At 35.1% G+C, this 19,499-nt stretch overlaps 2 protein-coding genes across 4 annotated transcripts in view; one reads left to right on the top strand and one right to left on the bottom strand.

Annotated features, from left to right (window-relative positions):
* The window catches only part of LOC141562414 (histone-lysine N-methyltransferase SETDB2-like), a 106,059-nt gene extending 88,628 nt beyond the window's left edge, over nt 1–17,431 (bottom strand). The window contains exons 1-3 of the mRNA XM_074302456.1: nt 17,318–17,431; nt 14,849–15,256; nt 13,188–13,236 (exon numbers count right to left, since the gene is read on the bottom strand). Coding sequence (XP_074158557.1) covers nt 13,188–13,236; nt 14,849–14,944 — 145 coding nt within the window. The 5' untranslated portion in view covers nt 14,945–15,256; nt 17,318–17,431. The remainder of the gene's footprint in view (nt 1–13,187; nt 13,237–14,848; nt 15,257–17,317) is intronic.
* Nucleotides 17,432–17,514: 83 nt separating this feature from the next.
* The window catches only part of CAB39L (calcium binding protein 39 like), a 151,415-nt gene continuing 149,430 nt past the window's right edge, over nt 17,515–19,499 (top strand). The window contains exon 1 of one of the 3 annotated variants that reach the window (XM_074304762.1): nt 17,515–17,676. The gene's annotated coding sequence lies outside the window, so the exon portion shown is untranslated. The remainder of the gene's footprint in view (nt 17,677–19,499) is intronic. The other 2 variants (XM_074304764.1, XM_074304763.1) reach the window with 2 other exon arrangements.

The following is a 19,499-nucleotide window of genomic DNA, read 5'->3' as shown; positions in this document are numbered from 1 at the left end:
CATCCTGTCCTCCTAAACATCCACATCTGATATGCACATCCTTCTTACCTTAAAATCTTTTTCTTCTCTTCAAGTGCATCCCACTTTCCAATGTGAAGCTTTACCTGAATAGCCCTTCTTAGTTGTACTCTGTTTCTTATTCAAATCACCTCTTACTTATTTGTAAATACAAATGCATCTGATAATTCATTTAATATGATGGTAAATCCTTGTGGGCAAGAAATTTTTTTTTGTTTTTAGGTCTTTTTAGCATTTGACCCAATGAGGGGTTTAACAGATTGAAGAAAAGCTGGATTAACCAGCACTGTGAAACCACTATTGTCACTACAGTGTACGACTAGGGAAAGATGACATATAAAGAAGTTCTTTTTAAAATTTTCTGACATGAATAGCCACCCACTCCTTTATATCTTCTGTACCACGAGTTAGGAAGGCCTAAACAATAAAGAGCATATCACTGACACCATTTCTATATTCAGAAGGCCTGAGAAAGAACTCAGGGTGAAGGGAAAAAAGAATTCTCCAACGCAGAGGTGGACTGCTTCTGCTCTAAATTGAAATCAAACCTGCCTGAGCAACCTGATTTTCCAAAATAAGATCTTTTTGTTAACTTTCAGAAAGTGTACTGTTATTTCTTATTAGATAATGCTTACTGCAATACAGAAGCAACACATAAGAACAAGCACATGATCAACAGAATGTAGCAATTAAATGAGAAAGCTAGCATTATATCCATTCTGTAGAATGTAAGCTCTTTAGTTTCATGTTCAATAGCAGTAGGGTTTAATGATGTTTGTTGAAATGAATTTATTAAATTCACAATATCCTGGCCAGATATTTCCAAAAAGTCTTACTGTTCAAGTTTTTCCTATGCTGTGCCAAATGACTAATGTATTTTATTTCTAACCCTTCCTTTTTTATTCCAATTAATATATTCAGTTCAGTGAGATTCCGTAGGTATTGTAATTATCTATGGTATACCTGTATAATGATATACATTTATTCAATTTAGTCAGCTAATATTGGTAAATATTTTACCTATCTTATATTTACAGTTAGATAAAGTCAAATAAATAGATTCTTTCTTCTATTAGGCCCCCAAACTTTAAGCTATAAGTTATAAATTCACTTACTTAACCAAAAGAAGCTGGCTGGAGAACCTCCATCTTTTTTCATGTATCATAGTAACCAAATCCAGAATGGCAAAGATAATCTAATGATACAGGAAGTTCCCCATTTTGGTGTCTCTTTCCATCTTTGATCGCTTCTTTCTCTCTCTCTATTGCTCAACATCCTTTGGCTATCTTTTGGCCCTGGTCATCACTGGTCTTAAGACTGTAGGTTTATCTGGAGGATCAAGGTATAAGTCTGTCAACCAGTGAGATCCTCTATTTTACTCTGTCTTATCTATATTATCTGGGTATCAAATATTATAGAGCCAAGGCCTAACAAAGAAGGGCCTTTCAGATCATGAGAAAGATCTAAGGTCCCATTCATTAAATTAATTTATAAATAGTTATTGATTCAGGGCTCAGCTTTAATGATTTTTATTGCAAAATGGACATTTTTTGCAGCCCATAATGCAATGTCCTGCTCTTTCCTTCCAGCAGAAATACAAATAGAAGAAACCCCAAAGAGGAAAATCATATCAAGGATATTGCTGTAGTTTCATAGAATTAGGAAGAGTTCTCCATACAAAAGGCCTAGTGGCTTCTTAACAATTTTATTCTAAACAAAATTGTGAATACATCATTGTAATTATAACATCTCCTCTTTTCTAACCTAGTTCTCTTTTGAGAATTTCCTCTTTTATTCTTAATCATATATATGAATACCTAGTACTCTCTTATAGCCAGTCCTAGGACTTAAATTAGTTCATATTTCTTATAATAGGGAAGTTTCAGCTTTAAAGAAATCAAATATAAGAGATCATACTAAGGACAAAAAAAATAAATAAATAAACCTAGGAAAAGCTTTTGACAAAATACAACTCATCTGTGTTAAAAAACAAAAACAAAAACAAAAACAAAAAAACACCAGAGCATTTAAAAAGACTATTTTTTGATGTAACTAACAATATCTATATGAAATCAAAAACTAGAATTTTTTGTAACAGAGTTACTATAAATTTCCAATAAAATTACAAAGGACAAAGCAATGATATCATTAGTTGTTGCTATCTTTTGATATAGTTTTAAAAATACTATGGCAATGACAAGAAAATGCAATCACAGTTTTCTCTATCTGAAATATGATGATTCCTTCCACAAAGTTTTATCCTGTTGTCTTTGGTATAATGACTCTGGATTCTCAAAAGCAATGTTACTACTGCTTAAGTTCCAACAGGTTCTACCATAATTTAAAAAAAAATTCAATTGTGGCCTGATAATATAACAATTCTATTTTCCAAAGACTAATCTTGCTAACCATGGTAAAGCACATCACCTATTGACTGATCAGCAGATGAAGAATTTTTTTTTTTTGCCACAGCAATCTATGCAACAAAGAAAAATAAAAGCCAGTCTTCAGAGTATCCCAAACCTGTCAGAATAAGGAGAAAGGGACAGAGGGACTAAGAATCACTGGAGTTTGTTATTTGATTTTACAGAGGGACTAAGAATCACTGGAGTTTGTTATTTGATTTTAGATTGTTCACAGATTTCAATTTGACTACTGGTAAATTTGAGATAATTGCCTAATGATATACTCCTAAAGAAGCAGAATGATATCAATCTTGACATTCTTCTATAAATAAAAATAGAAGAAAAAAGCTTTAATTAAATGAAATGATAGCTCTCTGGTTCTTGGGTGTTAAAAAAAAAGCTGGGGAAGATATTTAATATACAACCACAGGAAACAAAAAACATTATTGCATGAAATGTTTGGTTATTACATGTTACAGTGTCAATGATAGCTATTTGTAAAAAGACTATGATGAAAATAAATATATACCAATATATCAGTGTCTGAAGATGGTTGAGAGAAAAATCTGACAAAGAACCTGTTAAGATCCTCCAAATCAAATTAATGTACACTCTGATATTCAGTGGCTTAAATTCAAAGGTGAGAAAAAGTGAAAATGGAAAGAAACATGGAAAAGCATGACAAAGAAAGAAGCAAAGAGATAATCTAAAGGCTTGGAAATTACACAGAAGTCTCCTAAACTTTTTTGGGAAAAAATTAGTAGATGCTTATAAAGAATTATAATCTATCTTAAACTTTATTCCATATTATAATGCATTTTAACATATAGGGAAGACTTATTATTTACATGGGAGTTAGCCTTAGTCGTAACATTAACTCATCAGAACTAAGATCAATATTAGTTTTAAAATTCAAAAACCCCCTCAAAAACCCAGGAAAAATAATCAGAAAAGATATAGCATACAAAAGAAATTACTCATTTATGAATTAGTTAAGTAATTGAAAGTAAAACTGAGAAATAGATAACATAAATGATATCCAACCATACTATGTCATCCAGATGTTTAACCAAATCAGTGTAATTAACTGCTAACAACAAAAAGACCAAAAAAGCCCAGAGAGCAAACATCTGACACACTTGACAAATTAAGAGAGATAGATAGCAGCAAAGGATAGAATATTTACTTGTTTATAAAATTTTAAGAAGGATGATGGGCTTTGATGAGCTAATACTGTCTCATAATGCAGAGAAAAAATTAGTGGAGGTTAAAAACAGATACCCTGTTTTCTACATGTAGGATGGTGAATTAACAATACCTGAAACTAAAAAGTCCTTGATGAACTTAAAAAAGAGGCAGAAAACACTAAAGTGAATTTAGTGTTAAACCAAACATATATAAAGAGGATCATGAAAGTATTGTGGGACTATATACACACATAGCATGAAGGTAGAGAATACACAAAAAGATCAGAAAAAAAAAAAATCAAGGACTTTGCAAATACTGAAAGAAAAAAATGCCTGAGAGAACACCAATGACTATCAAATATAGAGAAGGTAGATTCCATTATGTTTATTATTTGATTCTGTAAAACAATAAAATATCTACCATCCCACAAACCAAGAACATTCAAGAATCCCCAGAAGTTAAAACAAATATTATAATCCTGTTCAATTGGCTCTCCAGGGTAACTGTGAGGATAAAATTAGGCATTTGTAAATCATGTTACAAAACCTTAAAAGTGACAACTAAATTCTAGTTATTTATACCACTAAGTAGTCATATACCTCAAGGAAAGCAAGACAGGAAAGATCCCATAAAAAATAAATAGGTGGAGCAACTAGGTGGTGCAGTGAATAAAGCATCAGCCTTGAAGTCAAGAGGACCTGAGTTCAAATCTAGCCTCAGACACTTAACTAGCCATGTGAACTTAACCCCAATTACCTCAGGGAGGAAAAAAAAAAAAAAAGCAAATAAATAAATATCTGTTCATTAATTATGGCAGATCAGAACAAACTAGGGAATATGGACGCAAGTTAATATATTTTAAGAAATAACAAATATAAAGAATTCAGAGAAATGGGAAGATTATATGAATTGATAAAGACACAGGACAATCAATATGATCTCCACAATGATGTAAAAAACAGCAAAAAATCATATGAAAACACTGATGCTGTGACCAATTATGACTTCAGAAGACTGACAACAAAGAATAATGATTTCTCTTCTCAGAAGAGAGATGTCAATGTACTGCCAATATGTTCATTTCTTTAGCTTGACTGTACTTTTTTTGTTATAATGTAGGGTGGGTTAAGTTTTTAAAAAGCATTTATAAAACATTTTTTAAAATATTAGGATTTTCAGAAGTAACTGCATTTAAACAACAGACAAAGTATTAAGGCAGAGGGACAAATCTATGATTATAGAACTGATTTTTTTTAAAAAAGTCATTATTTATCTAGTGTTTGATAAAGCTAAAGACTCCAGCTTCCTAGGATAAGAACTCAGTTATTTCACAAAAATTGCAAGGAAACTAGAAAACAATATGGCAGAAACCAGGAATTGACCAACATCTAACACCCTATGGGTTTATGATTTAGACCTAAAGGGTGATACTATAAGCAAATTAGCAGAACAAAGTATAGGCTACTTCTCAGATCTTTGGAGAAGGAAGGAATTTATGGCCAAAGAAAAACCTAGAGAATATTACGAAATGCAAAATGGATAATTTTGATTACATTAAATTAAAAGTTTTTGCACAAACAAAACTAATGCAGTAAAGATTAGAAAGGAAGCAGAAAGCTATGAATTTTTTTATTTTTTTTTTTACAACTAGTGTTTCTGATAAAGGCATCATTTTTAAACTATATAAAGAATTGGTTCAAATGTATAAAGCCATTCCCCAATTAACAAATGGTCAAAGGATATGAACAGACAATTTTCAGATGAAGAAATTAAAGCCATTTCTGGTCATATACAAAAATGCTCTAAATCACTATTGATTAGAGAAATGCAAATTAAGACAACTTTGAGGTACTACCTCACATCTCTCAAACTGGCTAAAATGACTGGAAAAGATAACGATAAATGTTGGAAGGGATACTAATACATTGTTGGCGGAGTTGTAAACTAATCCAACTACTCTAGAGAGGACTTTGGAACTATTCCCAAAGGGCTATAAAACTCTGCATACCCTTTGATTCAACAGTGTCTCTACTTGGTCTATATCACAAAGAAATCATAAAAAAAGGGAAAAGGACCCACATGTGCAAAAATGTTTGTAGCAGCTCTTTTTGTAATGGCAAGGAACTGGACACTGAGTAGATGTCCATCAGTTGGGGAATAGCTGATAAGTTGTGGTATATGAATGTAATAGAATATCGTTTTTATAAGAAATGAGTAGCAGGCTGTTTTCAGAAAGATCTGGAAAGCCTTACATGAACCAATGCTGAGTGAAGTGAGCAGAACCAAGAGAACATTGTACACGGCAACAACATGATTATGTGATGATCTGTTATGGACTTGGCTCTTTTCAACAATGAGATGATTCGAGGCAATTCTAATAGATTTGTGATGGAAAGTGCCATCAAAGCACAGTATTTTCATCTTTTCATTGTGGTTGCTTGTTTTATTTTTCTTTCTTGTGTTTTTTTCCTTTTGATCTGACTTTTTTTGTAGCATGATGAATATGAAAATATATTTAGAAGAATTGCAGATGTTTAATGTATATTAGACTGCTTCCCGTCTTAGGGGGGAGGAAGTGGGAGGGAGAGAAAAATTTGGAACATAGGTTTTGCAAAGGTGAATGATGAAAACTATTTTTGTATGTATTTGGAAAAATAAAATACTATCTTTAAAAAATTATTACTTTTTTTGAATATGGTTTCTAGATCAGATTAGGATATTAAAAAAAACAAGGAAAAGAGATTCAAAGAAGAGATAATACAAGAGGTCAGTTCTAAATGAAGACATGGATTCCATGGGATGAAGCTAAGGAAGGAGCACATTCTAGCCATAAGGGCCAGACAAGTCATGGATCTGTTTACTTTCCTTCTGGAAGGAGATAAAGCATCCAGTTCAGGGAACAAGTAATCTATTTTGGCTGGAAAATGGCACTTGTGATGATAAGATTTGGAAGATATTTGAAAGCCATATTGTGGAGGCCTCTAAATGAATTCTGAGCAAGGGAGGACATAAATAAAGATGTTGGCTTATGGCAAGTACCGACTATCCCAAAAATTCAATATATTTTTAAGAGATAAGAAATAAATGCTTACTGAGGTGGAAGTTATCAGAAATCTGCGTGTGTTCTGTCAGACTGCTGATAGCTAAGATAAAAATAAATATAAAACAACGAAAATAGAAATGAGAAAAAGGTATGTTAAATGCAATTAAAAATAACTATTTTGGCTTAACATCATAAAAATAGAAAATGGCTATAGGAAAGACCATTGACATTAATTAAAAAACTGTTTCATATTAATTCATAAAATCATAGATTTAGAGCTAGAAGTAACTTCAGGAATTCAAACCTTTCATTTCATAGATAAGGGAGCTAAGGCTCAAAAATTATGTGACTTGTCTAAGATCACAAAAGTAAAAGAGGCAGAGGCAGAATTTGACCCAGGCCTATGTGCTTTTTACACCACTGGAGCTACTTCTAATAATGAGGTCATCAGGATCCTAAAAACCATTTTAGTTAATGGACACTTAATTTGTCAAAAAGAAAAATAAGGCAGCCAAGGATGACATCAGTTTAGAATGTAAGTTGGCTTGTCTTTTAAATTTTCAAAGAGAAAGTTGGTGGAAGATTAAGCATTTTTATATTTATTTACGAGCAGATTATTACCCCACAAAACAGTAAGAAGCAATAGAAGGAAAACCAAAGTTTATAGAAGCCTTGGCTGAAAACACAAACATCAAAGCAATTTCAAGGACATTTAAGAATGAAACTAGAAGGCTAATACGCAAAAGATATAAAAGATCTACATTTTTATGACAAACTTTTTTCCCTATCAAGGACAATGGAACTACCACATTTGGACTTAAAAGAAAATAGAAAAAAAAAGATGGAAACAGAAGTTGTACTTAGGTCTATAATAGTGGTGTTCTAGAGGAGACAATTTTGAAAGACTATTTTTCGAGGTATCTCAAGATGACAAAGGAAGTAGAAAAAAAATCATATCAAACCTTATTATTAATATCAAAATGAGGAGCGAACATCAATAATTACAAATCTATATACAATATCTATTTCTCCACCTATATAAAATCACAAGAGACATATAGCTCAGACATCCTTGATTACAGTATTAGAGGAAAACAGTTTGAATTTTCTAACCAATATTTCACAGAACCCCAAATTTTACCATCATACAATTGACAGAAAGATATAGAAGAATGTACTGTTTGCTAACATTACAAAAACAAAACAAGGTTCTCCTTCAACAAGGTGTTTTCCAAACAAAATCCAAGTTGCACAAGATTACATTAAAGAAAAAAACAATAATAACCTTTATTATTAATACCAAGTCATAAAATTGGTAAAACAAACAAACAAAAAAAAAAAAAAAAAAAAAAAAGTGCTTGTCACTGTAGTAGAAGAAATGACAAAGAGCTTCTCTAAAGATGGTGACATTTTCAAGAAGCTCCTTTTGGCAGACATTGTGCTCATCATATACAGCCCTAGAATACAATGGAGACTCCCAAACATAAAAATTAAGAGTTTGCTATGACCACCCACACAGGAAAAACAAGTCCATTAATTTTGAAAATTAGAAGAATTACATCTTTATTTTCACTAGCTTCTGAATAAATTTAACATTTGTCCTAATTATGAAGATATATAAAAAAAAAAAAAAAACAACCAAAAAATCCCAACATTCTAAGGCCAGGTGCTCTTTTGAAGAATGCAGGGGACCCCACTCCAATAAGTATTCCTCCTTACTCCACTCTTTTCAGTTTCTTTTTGTGGGTTGATTTCCCCATTAAATTGTAAGCTACTTCAAGGGAGGGACTTTTTTTTTCCTTTTTGTATTTGTATCTTCTGTGCTTAGCACAGAGACTGACACATAGTAGGTATTATCAAATGTTTATTATCAAATGTTGACTAACTGACATGGGAATTAATTGGATTGCAAACCTTAAAGCCCTATATAAATGCTGATATTGTTATTATCATCATTATTCCTGTAATTAGTCTGACTTTGAAGTTATAAACAAAGACTAATAGAGTCCTCAATTAAAAAAAATAGGAGAGGTTAGAAGACATGTAGCTTTAGATTAGAAGATAATAAATTTTGTTTTAGATGAACCTTGTTTTGGACTCTGAATATGAGGTCTTCAAACAAAGGCTGTAGCACTACTTTTATCAGCTATATTTTGTTGGAGATTCCTTTTATGTACAGTTGAAACATGTGACCATTGAGGTCTCTTTCAATTCTTAAATTCTTTGATTTTGTGATTCAGGCTTCTGATAATGCATGACTAGAGTTTGGGTGAGTAATTTTCTGCCATAAGAATTGACAAGGATAAAGAATATAAAAAAAATTAGAAGAGATGAATAAAGGAAGCGAAATCACAACATCCGTGCTCATTAAAATAACTATAGCAATAAAATCTAGAAAAGTAAAGCGTTCAGAAGAGGCAATGGAAACAAATAGGGAGGTTTGTTACTATCTTATATATCTTAAACAATATTGAATTGAAATTTTATGTGGATAACATTTTTGCTGATGATTAATAAGGATAAAAATTATTTTAAAAAGTAAATGACTATTCAAGAAAAATCATTTGATTATCTCTACAGATGCAGAAAAAGCCTTTGACAAAAATACAGCATCCATTGCTATTAAAAATAAGAAAGAACATAGGAATAAAGGGAGCATTCCTTAAAATGATAAACAATATCTATCAGCAAGCATTATCTGTAATGGGAATAACCCAGAAACCTTCCCAACAAGAGCAGGTGTGAAACAAGGATGCCTCTTAACAGCACTATTATTGTCCTAGAAATGTCCTAGAAATAAGAAAAAGTTACTGAAGGAATTAGCATAGGAAATGAAGAAATAAAACTATTGTTCTTTGCAGATCATATGATGGAATACTTAGAGACCCAAGAGAATCAACCAAAGAACTACTTGAAATAATTAACTTTAGTAAAGCTTCAGAATATAAGATAAACCCACATAAAATCATTTCTTTATATGACTAACAAAGCCCATGTCTCTAATCAAAAGTAATGTAGAGCACATCTTCATAAATGCCTATAGCTTTGATTTCTTCATCTGAAAACCGCAGCTTTGCAGAGAAATGCAAATTAAAATTGACATACCACCTCACACCTATCTGATTGATTGATATGACAAAAAAAGAAAGTGACAATTGTTGAAGAGGATGTGGAAAAATTGGGACATCATTAGAAAGTTCTGAAATGATCCAGCCATTCTGGAGAATCATTTAGCACTATTCCCAAAGGACAATAAAACTGTTCATACCCTTTAATCCAGTAATACCACTACTAGGTCTGTATTGCAAAGAGATCACAAAAAAGGGGAAAGAACCTACATGTGCAAAAATATATAACGCAGCCCTTTTTAGTGTGACAAAATATTGGAATCTGAGAAGATATTTGTCAATTGGGGAATGGCTGAACAAACTGTGGTATATGAATGGAATGTTATTATGCAACAAGAAATGAAGAACAGGAAGAATTCAGAAAAATCTGACAAGTTTATATAAACTGATGTAAATCAAAATGACCAGAACCAAAAAAATATTGTACACAGTATCAGCAACACTGTGTGATGATTAACTATGAATGAAACATTTTCTCAGCTACACAATGATCCAAAACAAGTATAAAAGACTCATAAAGGAAAAAGCTATCCACATTTAGATAATGAACTGAAACACTCCAAGTGCAGATCAAAACATGTTTTTTTCATTTGCTTTATTCTTTTTTTTCCCTCTTGGTCTGTTTCTTCTTTTACAACTCTGAAAGGATATGTTTTACATGACTGTATATGTGTAACCTAAATCAAATTGCCTACCATTTCCCAGAGAGGGAAAGGGAGGGAGAAAGAAAAATTTCAAACTAAAAAATCTTGTAAAAATGAATGCTAAAATTGTCTTAATATGTAATTGGAAAAAAAATATACTATTAAACAACAATAACAAGCAACAACAACAACAACAACAACAACAACAACAATAACAACAAAAGTAAATGACTAAAAATACCAAAGGCCCCAAAGAGATCATATAAAGGTAGGAATTCTTCTAGGGCACTTTATTAATCTCGTATTCTCTACTTTAAATGATGCTCTTAGAAATTATTGCCTCATGCTTCTAACCAAGAATAACCTAAAAAGATTTTCTAAGGGTTCTCTTTTATTTGTGATAGATATTTATGTCAAAAAGGACTGAAAAAAAAAGCTGTCAATCCTGTTAAGGTTATTTATTGAAGAACTCCTCATAATCTGACGACAACATTTATTACTTCCTTCTCTTGGCTTGAGGAAAGAAGAGGCAAATGCTGAAAAAAGCAATTTAGGCACAAACCAAGTCATAAGATTGGTAGCCATCAGTGCAGTGATTTTCATTTGAAGGCTTCCCTTCAGCTTATGTCATTAAGATATTCTTATAGGGAATCCTTAGAAAATTTATACCATGCTATGCACCAAGAAAAGTCAATTACAAAAAAACAAAAAAAGGTTATTTGAGCTACCAATAGTTAGTTAAGGTCACCAAGAAGTACAAATTTATTTGTGAAAGTTTTAGCAACAATCTCTTAATACTCTCATAGCCAACTTACCTGAATATTTTCTTAATTCACAAATATTCTGATAGAACTTAAGTTATTCCACAAGTTTCTTTTTGCTTCCTGTTCTTTCCACAATGCCGATACTCACTTCTCTGATCAACATTTCCTACACCTTTTTCCTTTTTTAATAATCTTGTGACAGACAAAGATAGAATATTTAGGCATTTTCCGATCTAAAAGGTCAAAACCAACTAAGGACAGCAATACATGACTGAAACAATTCTTAAAGTTAGTCTGACTCCTTTTAGTCTAAGAAGTGATTTGAAGTTTGTTCAGCCATTTTCAATTTGTGTTTGCTTCCTTGTCAAAAAATACTGGAGCTATTTCCTTCTCATTTAACAGATAAGGAAACCGAGGATTAAGTAATTTTGCCCAGATCACATAGCTAGTAAGTATATGAAGCTGGATGTGAACTCAGGTGTTCCTGGCTCCAGGGCTGACTATCTACTGCATTATGTAGCAGTAGTACTGAACTATTAGCTGGAATGTGGCTTACTAGTTTAATCTCAATCTATTTTCTACTTCTAAATTATTTAGCCCAAACTTTAGAAGAGATATTGATAAAGAAAGCAGGATTAGAATTTCCATGATGTTATTCTTAAGATCATAGGATTTAAAACTGGAAATTAAGTGCTAATCTAATATAACCTCTTTATTTTAGAGATGAAGAAATGAAAACTCAGAGAAGTTAACAGAAATTTGCCCAAAATATCATGTTTAGCACAGGACAAGATGAAGATTCAAACCTCCTGAGAGGACTCTAAATGTGGTGCTCTATCCACTACACCTCACTGCCTAATGCCTTTGAAAATGGCCTTTAAGCACTTCATCCTTCACCTTTGGAACACGCTTCTTTATAATGAATGAGGAATACTACTTATTCATCCCACTGACCCAACTGTATCTATGAGACAAATTAATATTATACTATTGTGTTAATAACTAATTATTTATTTGTGATCCACCCTTTCCCCAAGAGATTTGCTCCCAGACCTCAAGATATACACCACTTAATTAGGTGGGACTTTATTTAATTGGGAGACCTAATTTCTGTTTGGAATTGAAAACTTTTAGCTTACCTGTTTATTAAATGTCCACCAATCAAGACTGACTTTCACTTGTCAAAGGAGTTCCCTTTTAAAAAGAATTTAAAACGTTTCAAAGTCTCCCTTGATGTCTTTGGTTACAGAGAGAAATCACTGACCATACATTTCTTTATTGTTGGCAAACCTAATTAATAAAGTGATCCTTGGAATTTTTATTCATGTCATCAGAGATCTTTATTTTTGACTCTAAAGGGTCATACTCAAGAACTGAGGTTTGTTTTGTTTTGTTTTGTTTTTAAATACTAATCATAAAAGCTACAGAGAAATGAGTTCAGTATTCTTCTACAACAGGAAAGAGAATCTTCCTATCCCACCAAAAAAAAATTAGGGTACAGAATAGTCACACAGGAAATAAGTCCCCCTACCTAAACACAACCTGGGTAGACTCATGATGGCTTGATTGTGGGAAAAGGGGTCCCCAGAGAGCAGACTCTCTTTGTTGAGGTAGCTATGGCATAGAAGACACAGCAGAAGGACTCAGACTCAGGAAGAGGTTGGCTTCAGACCAACCTCTGGCACATAATGGCTTTGTCAATCTGAGAAAGTCATTTAAACTCTCAGCACTCTGGGCAACTCTCAAAAACTATTATTAATTTGCAAAACCAAGAGCCTGTGTTAGTAAAGGAATTTTCCTCGGTGAGAGCCTATTACACCATTTACAACAATAACAATAACAAAATATTTTCTAGCTAAAAGATAGAACTCAGGGAACTAAAACCCAGGCTTTCCATACACAGAAAAATAAGGTGGTTCATGAGAAAATATTCCCTATTTTGTGACATGCTTTGAGAGGGCTTACTACATAAAATTATACATAACAAGATTACTTACTAAACAGTCTTCCCCTTTGGTAGTGGTGAGGGAAGAAAAATTCTCCTCCCTGCAGAAAATCATAGAAAAATGCTGAGCAATATTTGTCCTAAGTTTCTTTAATGGATAGAAAAAAATGACTATAGGCAGTAAGTTAGCTCTCTATACACTAAACAACTATGGGCCTCATTATACAGGGTGCTTAGGATCTACAATTTTGTTTATTTAAAATATTCTGACAACTTAACCCTTAATATATGAATTTATGCATTTAAAAATATCATTCTGAGAAGTCCATGGCTTTATCAGACTGGTCAAAGGGGCATGTGAAAAAAGGCTAAAAGTCCCAGAATTATGGAGAAAAATATAAGCCTCAGGAGAAGACTGGAGGAACACAGCTGTGATTACTGATCTATTCTGCTGTTTAAAAAGTTTCACTGGCTCTCTAATGCCTCAGGGATAAAATACAAATTCCTCTGCTTGGCACTTAACCCTCTTAATCTAGCCACTCTATTTTCCCCAGCTTATTATATATTCTTCCTTTTTACATATTCTGTCACCTAGCTAAACTGGTGTACTTGCCATTACTCATTTGCAACATTTCATCTCTCCATGTTTTTCTACATGGTTGTATTTTATGCCTACCATGCTTTCCTTCTTCACCTCCACCTCAAGAATCCTTAGATTCCTTCAAAGTTCAGCTCAAATGCCAACTCCAATATAGTCTTTTCTGACTCTCCACTTATAAGGTCATCCTTCCCCATTTTCTTGCATATATTATTATATCTTTATGTTTACATGCTGTTTCCCTGATACAATGTAAGTTCCTTGCCATCACTATTTCGTTTTTGTCTTCCTATTCCTAGCATAGTGACTAGCAAATGGTAAGCACTAGTAATTTTATTTATTGACTGATTAAAATGAATAGTGTGCCCTGGTAAGAAGAAGAAGAGAATAAATATTTATACAGTGCCAGGCACTATGCTAAATACTTTACAGATACCATTTCAGTTTATCCTAAGAACCCTGAGAAGTAGGTACTATTAGTAATAAATAATGACAGGAACAATGATAGAAAGCACTTATTAAGTTCTTATGTGCCAGCACCATGCTAAGTATTTTACAAGTGTCTCATTTACAAGTGTCTCAGAACAACCCTGGGAAGTAGGGGCTCTTATTACCATCATTTTACAGGTGGGGAAACTAAGGCAGGCAGAGATTAAGGATTTTCCCAGGGTCACACAGCTATAAGTGATTGAGACTGAATCTGAATTCAGGTCTTCCTAACTCCTATTACTTAAGAATGTTAAAAAACAAACAAAAGAAACCCCACTGTTAAAGAGAGCTTAAAGCTATCTAATTTGGAATAGTCATTTTCAGTCAAGAAAGACTGGACACATTGGATAGAATACCAACATTTAACATTATCTGTGTAATCCTGGGCAAATCACTTAATCTCACCCCACCCCTGCAAAAATAATGACTACATACCTGGCACAAAGTAGGCACTTAACACGTTTACTATATTGTTTATATCATACTGTTTTGTATTCTAATTATAGGTATTGAACCATTAAGGGTGTCAGTGGTAGGTGTTCTTCAAGCTGGAATCACATATGCTTCTAAAAACATTCTAAAAGTTTTCTTTCTAATGAGTAAGTTAATAATTTTGTTCAACTTACCATTTCTTTCTTCCATCTTTTGCAGTAGCTGTTGAAGTAGGTAAAACTCTTCAGGATGAGATTCACAGGAATATTAGAAGAAACACTGACTATCATAGGAAAATATAACTAGCATCCAACTTTGACTCCTATATTCCCTCTTCCAAGGCACTGGCAGTCATTAGACAACATTTCTGTCTTATTCATTCTACTTTGGATCCAACATCTTTTGACAAATTTAATCTGGCAAATTTTCAAACTGGAAATCATGATAAAAGGAACTATCAGAGATGGCTAATGTTCAAACCTCATGTTGAGTTCTTCAATTTATACTTCAAAGTGTTGATCAGAATGTAGGCAAATTAAACAGGAACTTTCTTCAAGATGAAAACATTTTCATTTTTTGCATCCATGAATCAGTAAAACACTCTATATAAGAAAACAAGGGGAAAGAGCATACATTTTAAAAATGCAGAGCTGATAAATGAAAAATCATTTATTTTAGGGTATTATAATAAAAGCCACAGAATCTTAGTATTCAGCTGGAATTCCCAAAATATGTTTCCACCTGGATTACTCATACCTGAAACTATTGAACTATAATTAGTTATAATGTTATAATTATAATTATAACAAAATATTTTCTCCCAATGACTTTTTTTTCTAAAAGCATGACATAGTAACAAACAAGTTTGTTTAATTTGAATCTTTAGTGGGTTTCATTTCCTTCTTAAAGGAAGAACACATTTAAGCGAGCAAATCTATAGCTATTTGAATACAAAATGTTTCATATAAAACTTATACATAAACCAAGTCTGATTCATTGAAGTCTTCAGTGAACCACATTAGATGTTCGAAGTATTTTCAGAAATGGTTCGGTACAATTCCAAAATAAGAAATACTCATGGTGCTGTCAAATGCATGGCTACTTCCCCCCTTAAAAAAAAAAAAAAAATCAACAATATCAGTTTTAGTACATAGCTTCCTAAAATAACTTTTTCAATCTTTAAATATCCATTTTTTGCCATTTTATTTAAATTCCAAAGATGGTTATGCAACTTTTAAGAATACTAAAAGGTTTTTTAAAAAAATTATATATATATACTTAAAAGTCTGACATCTAAACATCGACAGCTTATTTTAGTAGATAGTGTATCCAACTTGGAGTCAGGAAACTGAGTTAAAATTCTATCTAGATGTTAACTAGTTATGTTACTACAGGCAAGCTACTAAGCTTCTTTAAACTTCAGTTCTATCTATAAGTATGAGTACTTTCAATAACTTCATTACAGGGGCTATCCAAATGAATATTATTATTTAATCTGTAATTCCATGTCAAGTAGAAAAATGCAATTCATTTATAAAATATAATTAGGGGCCAAAACGACTTTATTTAAATTTCTGAGGGGCTACTAACTTGTAGCCAACAACTTTCTTATGTCCAAACTTTTTTTTCCCCTTGCAACACCAAATTCGAGAAGCAAAACCTGCCTGTCAGAATCCCACGTATTAGAAAAAACAAGATTTTACTAGTGGGCCATTTATTTATGTTAAACTAAAAGGAGTGGAATTAAAGAAAACCTTAAAGGAGCAAGTGGCATTTTTTCTTCACAGGTTGATGCTCCAGAGCAGAACTGGTCCCGTCTCTTTACCAGTCATGCCTTTGACCACTATTGGGGATTGAAATATCTCTTTCCTAGGGCCTACTGCTCTTTAGAGAGCTGCTTCCCTTTGACAGCAGTTAAAAGGAAAATGTATTCTTTTTGCTGCACAGTTTTCTCTTGGGGAACTGCAATGCACTGCGGATTTCGGATGCAGAATCGAGGCCTGCGGATAATCCCTTTCCAAGCTGGGTGACAATTTATGGATAGAGCAGAGCTGGGCTGGTGGAAGGAGGCCTAGCAGAAATTCACTACTCCCTGGGGGCCACAGCGAGAAGAGCTCGGAGCTCTCTTTCTGCTGCAACAGCCCGAGGCTCCGTTTCCACGTCCTTGAAGCTCGGGTCACTAGGGCCTGGAGCTGGGAGCAGGGCTTCAGTGAAGCGAGGCGCAGCCTCCAGACCCACGTGGCTTCACTCAGACAGCGGAGGTGGAGAGGAGGGAGGGTCAGTGGGACCGGACGGCGGCGTCCCGTTGCACGCTCTCACGGGGGACCCCCGTCCGGCCCGCACCCCCATGAGCCGTCTGCCTCTCTTTTCTTTCCTCCGGCTGGCCCAGGCCGACCTCTACCCGGCTCCCCAGTAACAGCCGCAAGCGGCGTGACCCCAGGGGCGGGCAACGCGAGAGGAAGGACGACTCCGCAATTCCGGATAAGTCTTTCCGCCGCCGGGTCGATCAAGGTGTCTAATCTGGCCACCTCCTTCCGACCTACGGCCTGGCTCCTTGCCCATCCGAGAGGCGCCGGGCGTAGCCCCCACCACCCTCCGGCACACCTCCACCAGTAGGCTTCCTCAGCCTTTTTTTTTTTTTTAAATACCCGCCGGATACCTACAATCGCTAGATTCCCGCTTCACCGGGAACGGAACACGCGCTTCAGAGCATCCCCGGGCATCCCTAAGGCTAAAGCCGAAGTGGGCGGAGTCTGAGCCTCCCAGCCCGCGCAGCCAAGCAAAGTGACCATTGGCTGCTCTCCCTTTTGCCACACCCCTGGACCAGCTGCGTACAGACTTCTGAAGCTAGCGGAAGGCTACTGTCATCCGCCGATCCGGCACTCTGACCCACTCTCGCTTTCTGGCTTCTGATTGGCCACTCCCAGTCTCAGATTGTCTCGCGCTTCGGAGTTAAACCAATGGAATCTACCGCATTCGGGTAGCCGGCATCCTAGCAGCGGTGGCGTCGCGGTTCCCTCCGGTAGGTGTGTGGCTGCCATCTTGTGTGTGGCATTGCCCCGGGTGCAAGGGGGTGGGGTGCTCGGGAGTGGGGGCCGGCAGAGGAAAGGTCTCCACGACCGTCCCCTCCTTCCCATAGGAAGGCGCACCGACTCCGTTACCCCGAGTTTCTCATCACAGGGGACAGAAGAAATAAAGCGAGGGAGTTGTGACACTGATGGAGAGTCACCCCCGTCCTTAATTTGTCCGTTTGTTTTTATTTTGGGAGGAGGGGGCGGATCTCTGGGTCATTGGTCTCGGACTTTGGCCCAGCTGATGGGTTTCCTTATGGGGAGATAAGTGCAGCCTCTGGGCCCGCCTGTCTTCTTTCGGCCTCCTCGAGTGCCGTCGTCATGGTAATGGGGAGGTAGAACGAAGAATAATTTTCCCCCCAGTGATTCACCTTTGCTTGCGTCGTCATTTTTTGAGAGCGCTGGCATTAACCGTGATCTTGCTTGACATGGCCGTAAGTGGGTCCTTGGTTCAGACCTTAAGCTGCGGCTTAGGTCGTAGGCTTCCGCCAAGCAGATGGTCCTCCAGGCACCGAACTGCTCTTTGCTCCTGCCTGGGTAGGAACAGCCCGCAGATTGGGGTCGTGGATTGTCCTGCTTGCTCTTATAGCCCATAAATCCCAAGCCTGGGGCAAGAAATAATGCAACACGGGTGATTTGTATATAGCGACAAGGCCTCTGTTACAGGTTAAGTTTTAAGTGTTTTCTGACTTAACCCTTAAGATGTGCGCTCCATTTTACTCCCTTAGAAACCTCCCCGACTTGCGCTCTTTTCCCCGAGCACCACTTTAACCATTAGTACGAGAGTGATATGTATTAAGAACACATCGATGTAAATATTACTATGAAGTCACCAGCTCTGACAGCTCGGTTATTGGAAGTCTTCATTGTGCTCGTATTAGTTTTGGCAGCCAGTGGGAGAGATGAAGAGAACTATCTTATTGCACTGAGGGTGGCTTTCAATTATTCAAGGTTAGCCAGTGAGCCAGTGAGCCAGCCGGATGATGGGTTTTGGTGACCAGGACATCAAAGGAAGCAACAGCTGTAATAATAATGAAGAAAATTATAAATTCTGTCCCTTGGGTGGAAAGGCTTCAGTTTGAAGAATCCTTTGTTCACCTTGGAATAATATGCAGGAATGCAATGATGAATTCGGGGAGGATTGAGAACATTTAGTTTACATGTAGTGCTTTATCAGTAGTGAATATTGTTGAGTAACATGGTACTGGAGTGCAGTACTCTGAATTATACTCTTAACTGGAAATATAATAACTTTTCATCGATGTCTCATCTGTTGAAATTATGAACACTTAATGTATTTGCTTAGGATATATTCATAGAAATCAAATAAATTCCACAATCAGTTGCTGTGCTTTTGAATGATTATTTTATTAGTAAAAGTGACACCACAAAGATGTTATCTAGGATTTTATCATCTTTGTGGCTTATCTACCTTGCCTCTTTCCCAAAGCACTTTGAATTTTGATACTATTTTTTAAAAAAATCTGTAAGCCCCTACTTATATTAGTACTGTATGTAAAGCAACCCTGCAATCAGAAGCCAAGAAATTTAAATTCAAGTCACAGCTTTGCCATTAACTTACTGCACCAAATCCACCTTTTGGGGCTCCTTTAATACATAAGATATTTATTTAATTATGTGACTAAATGTTTAATTAAATGATAATTAAATTATGATCACTAAGACCTTTAAGAGTTATATAGCGCTACTGTCCTACCTGGCACTGGAATTAGCAAAATAGAGAGCAGGCATAAGGTTTGGCTTTCTAATTGTC

Source organism: Sminthopsis crassicaudata, chromosome 3 (genome assembly GCF_048593235.1).
Source record: "Sminthopsis crassicaudata isolate SCR6 chromosome 3, ASM4859323v1, whole genome shotgun sequence".
Taxonomy (NCBI): Eukaryota; Metazoa; Chordata; class Mammalia; order Dasyuromorphia; family Dasyuridae; genus Sminthopsis; species Sminthopsis crassicaudata.
This window is presented reverse-complemented; position numbering and strand designations above follow the sequence as displayed.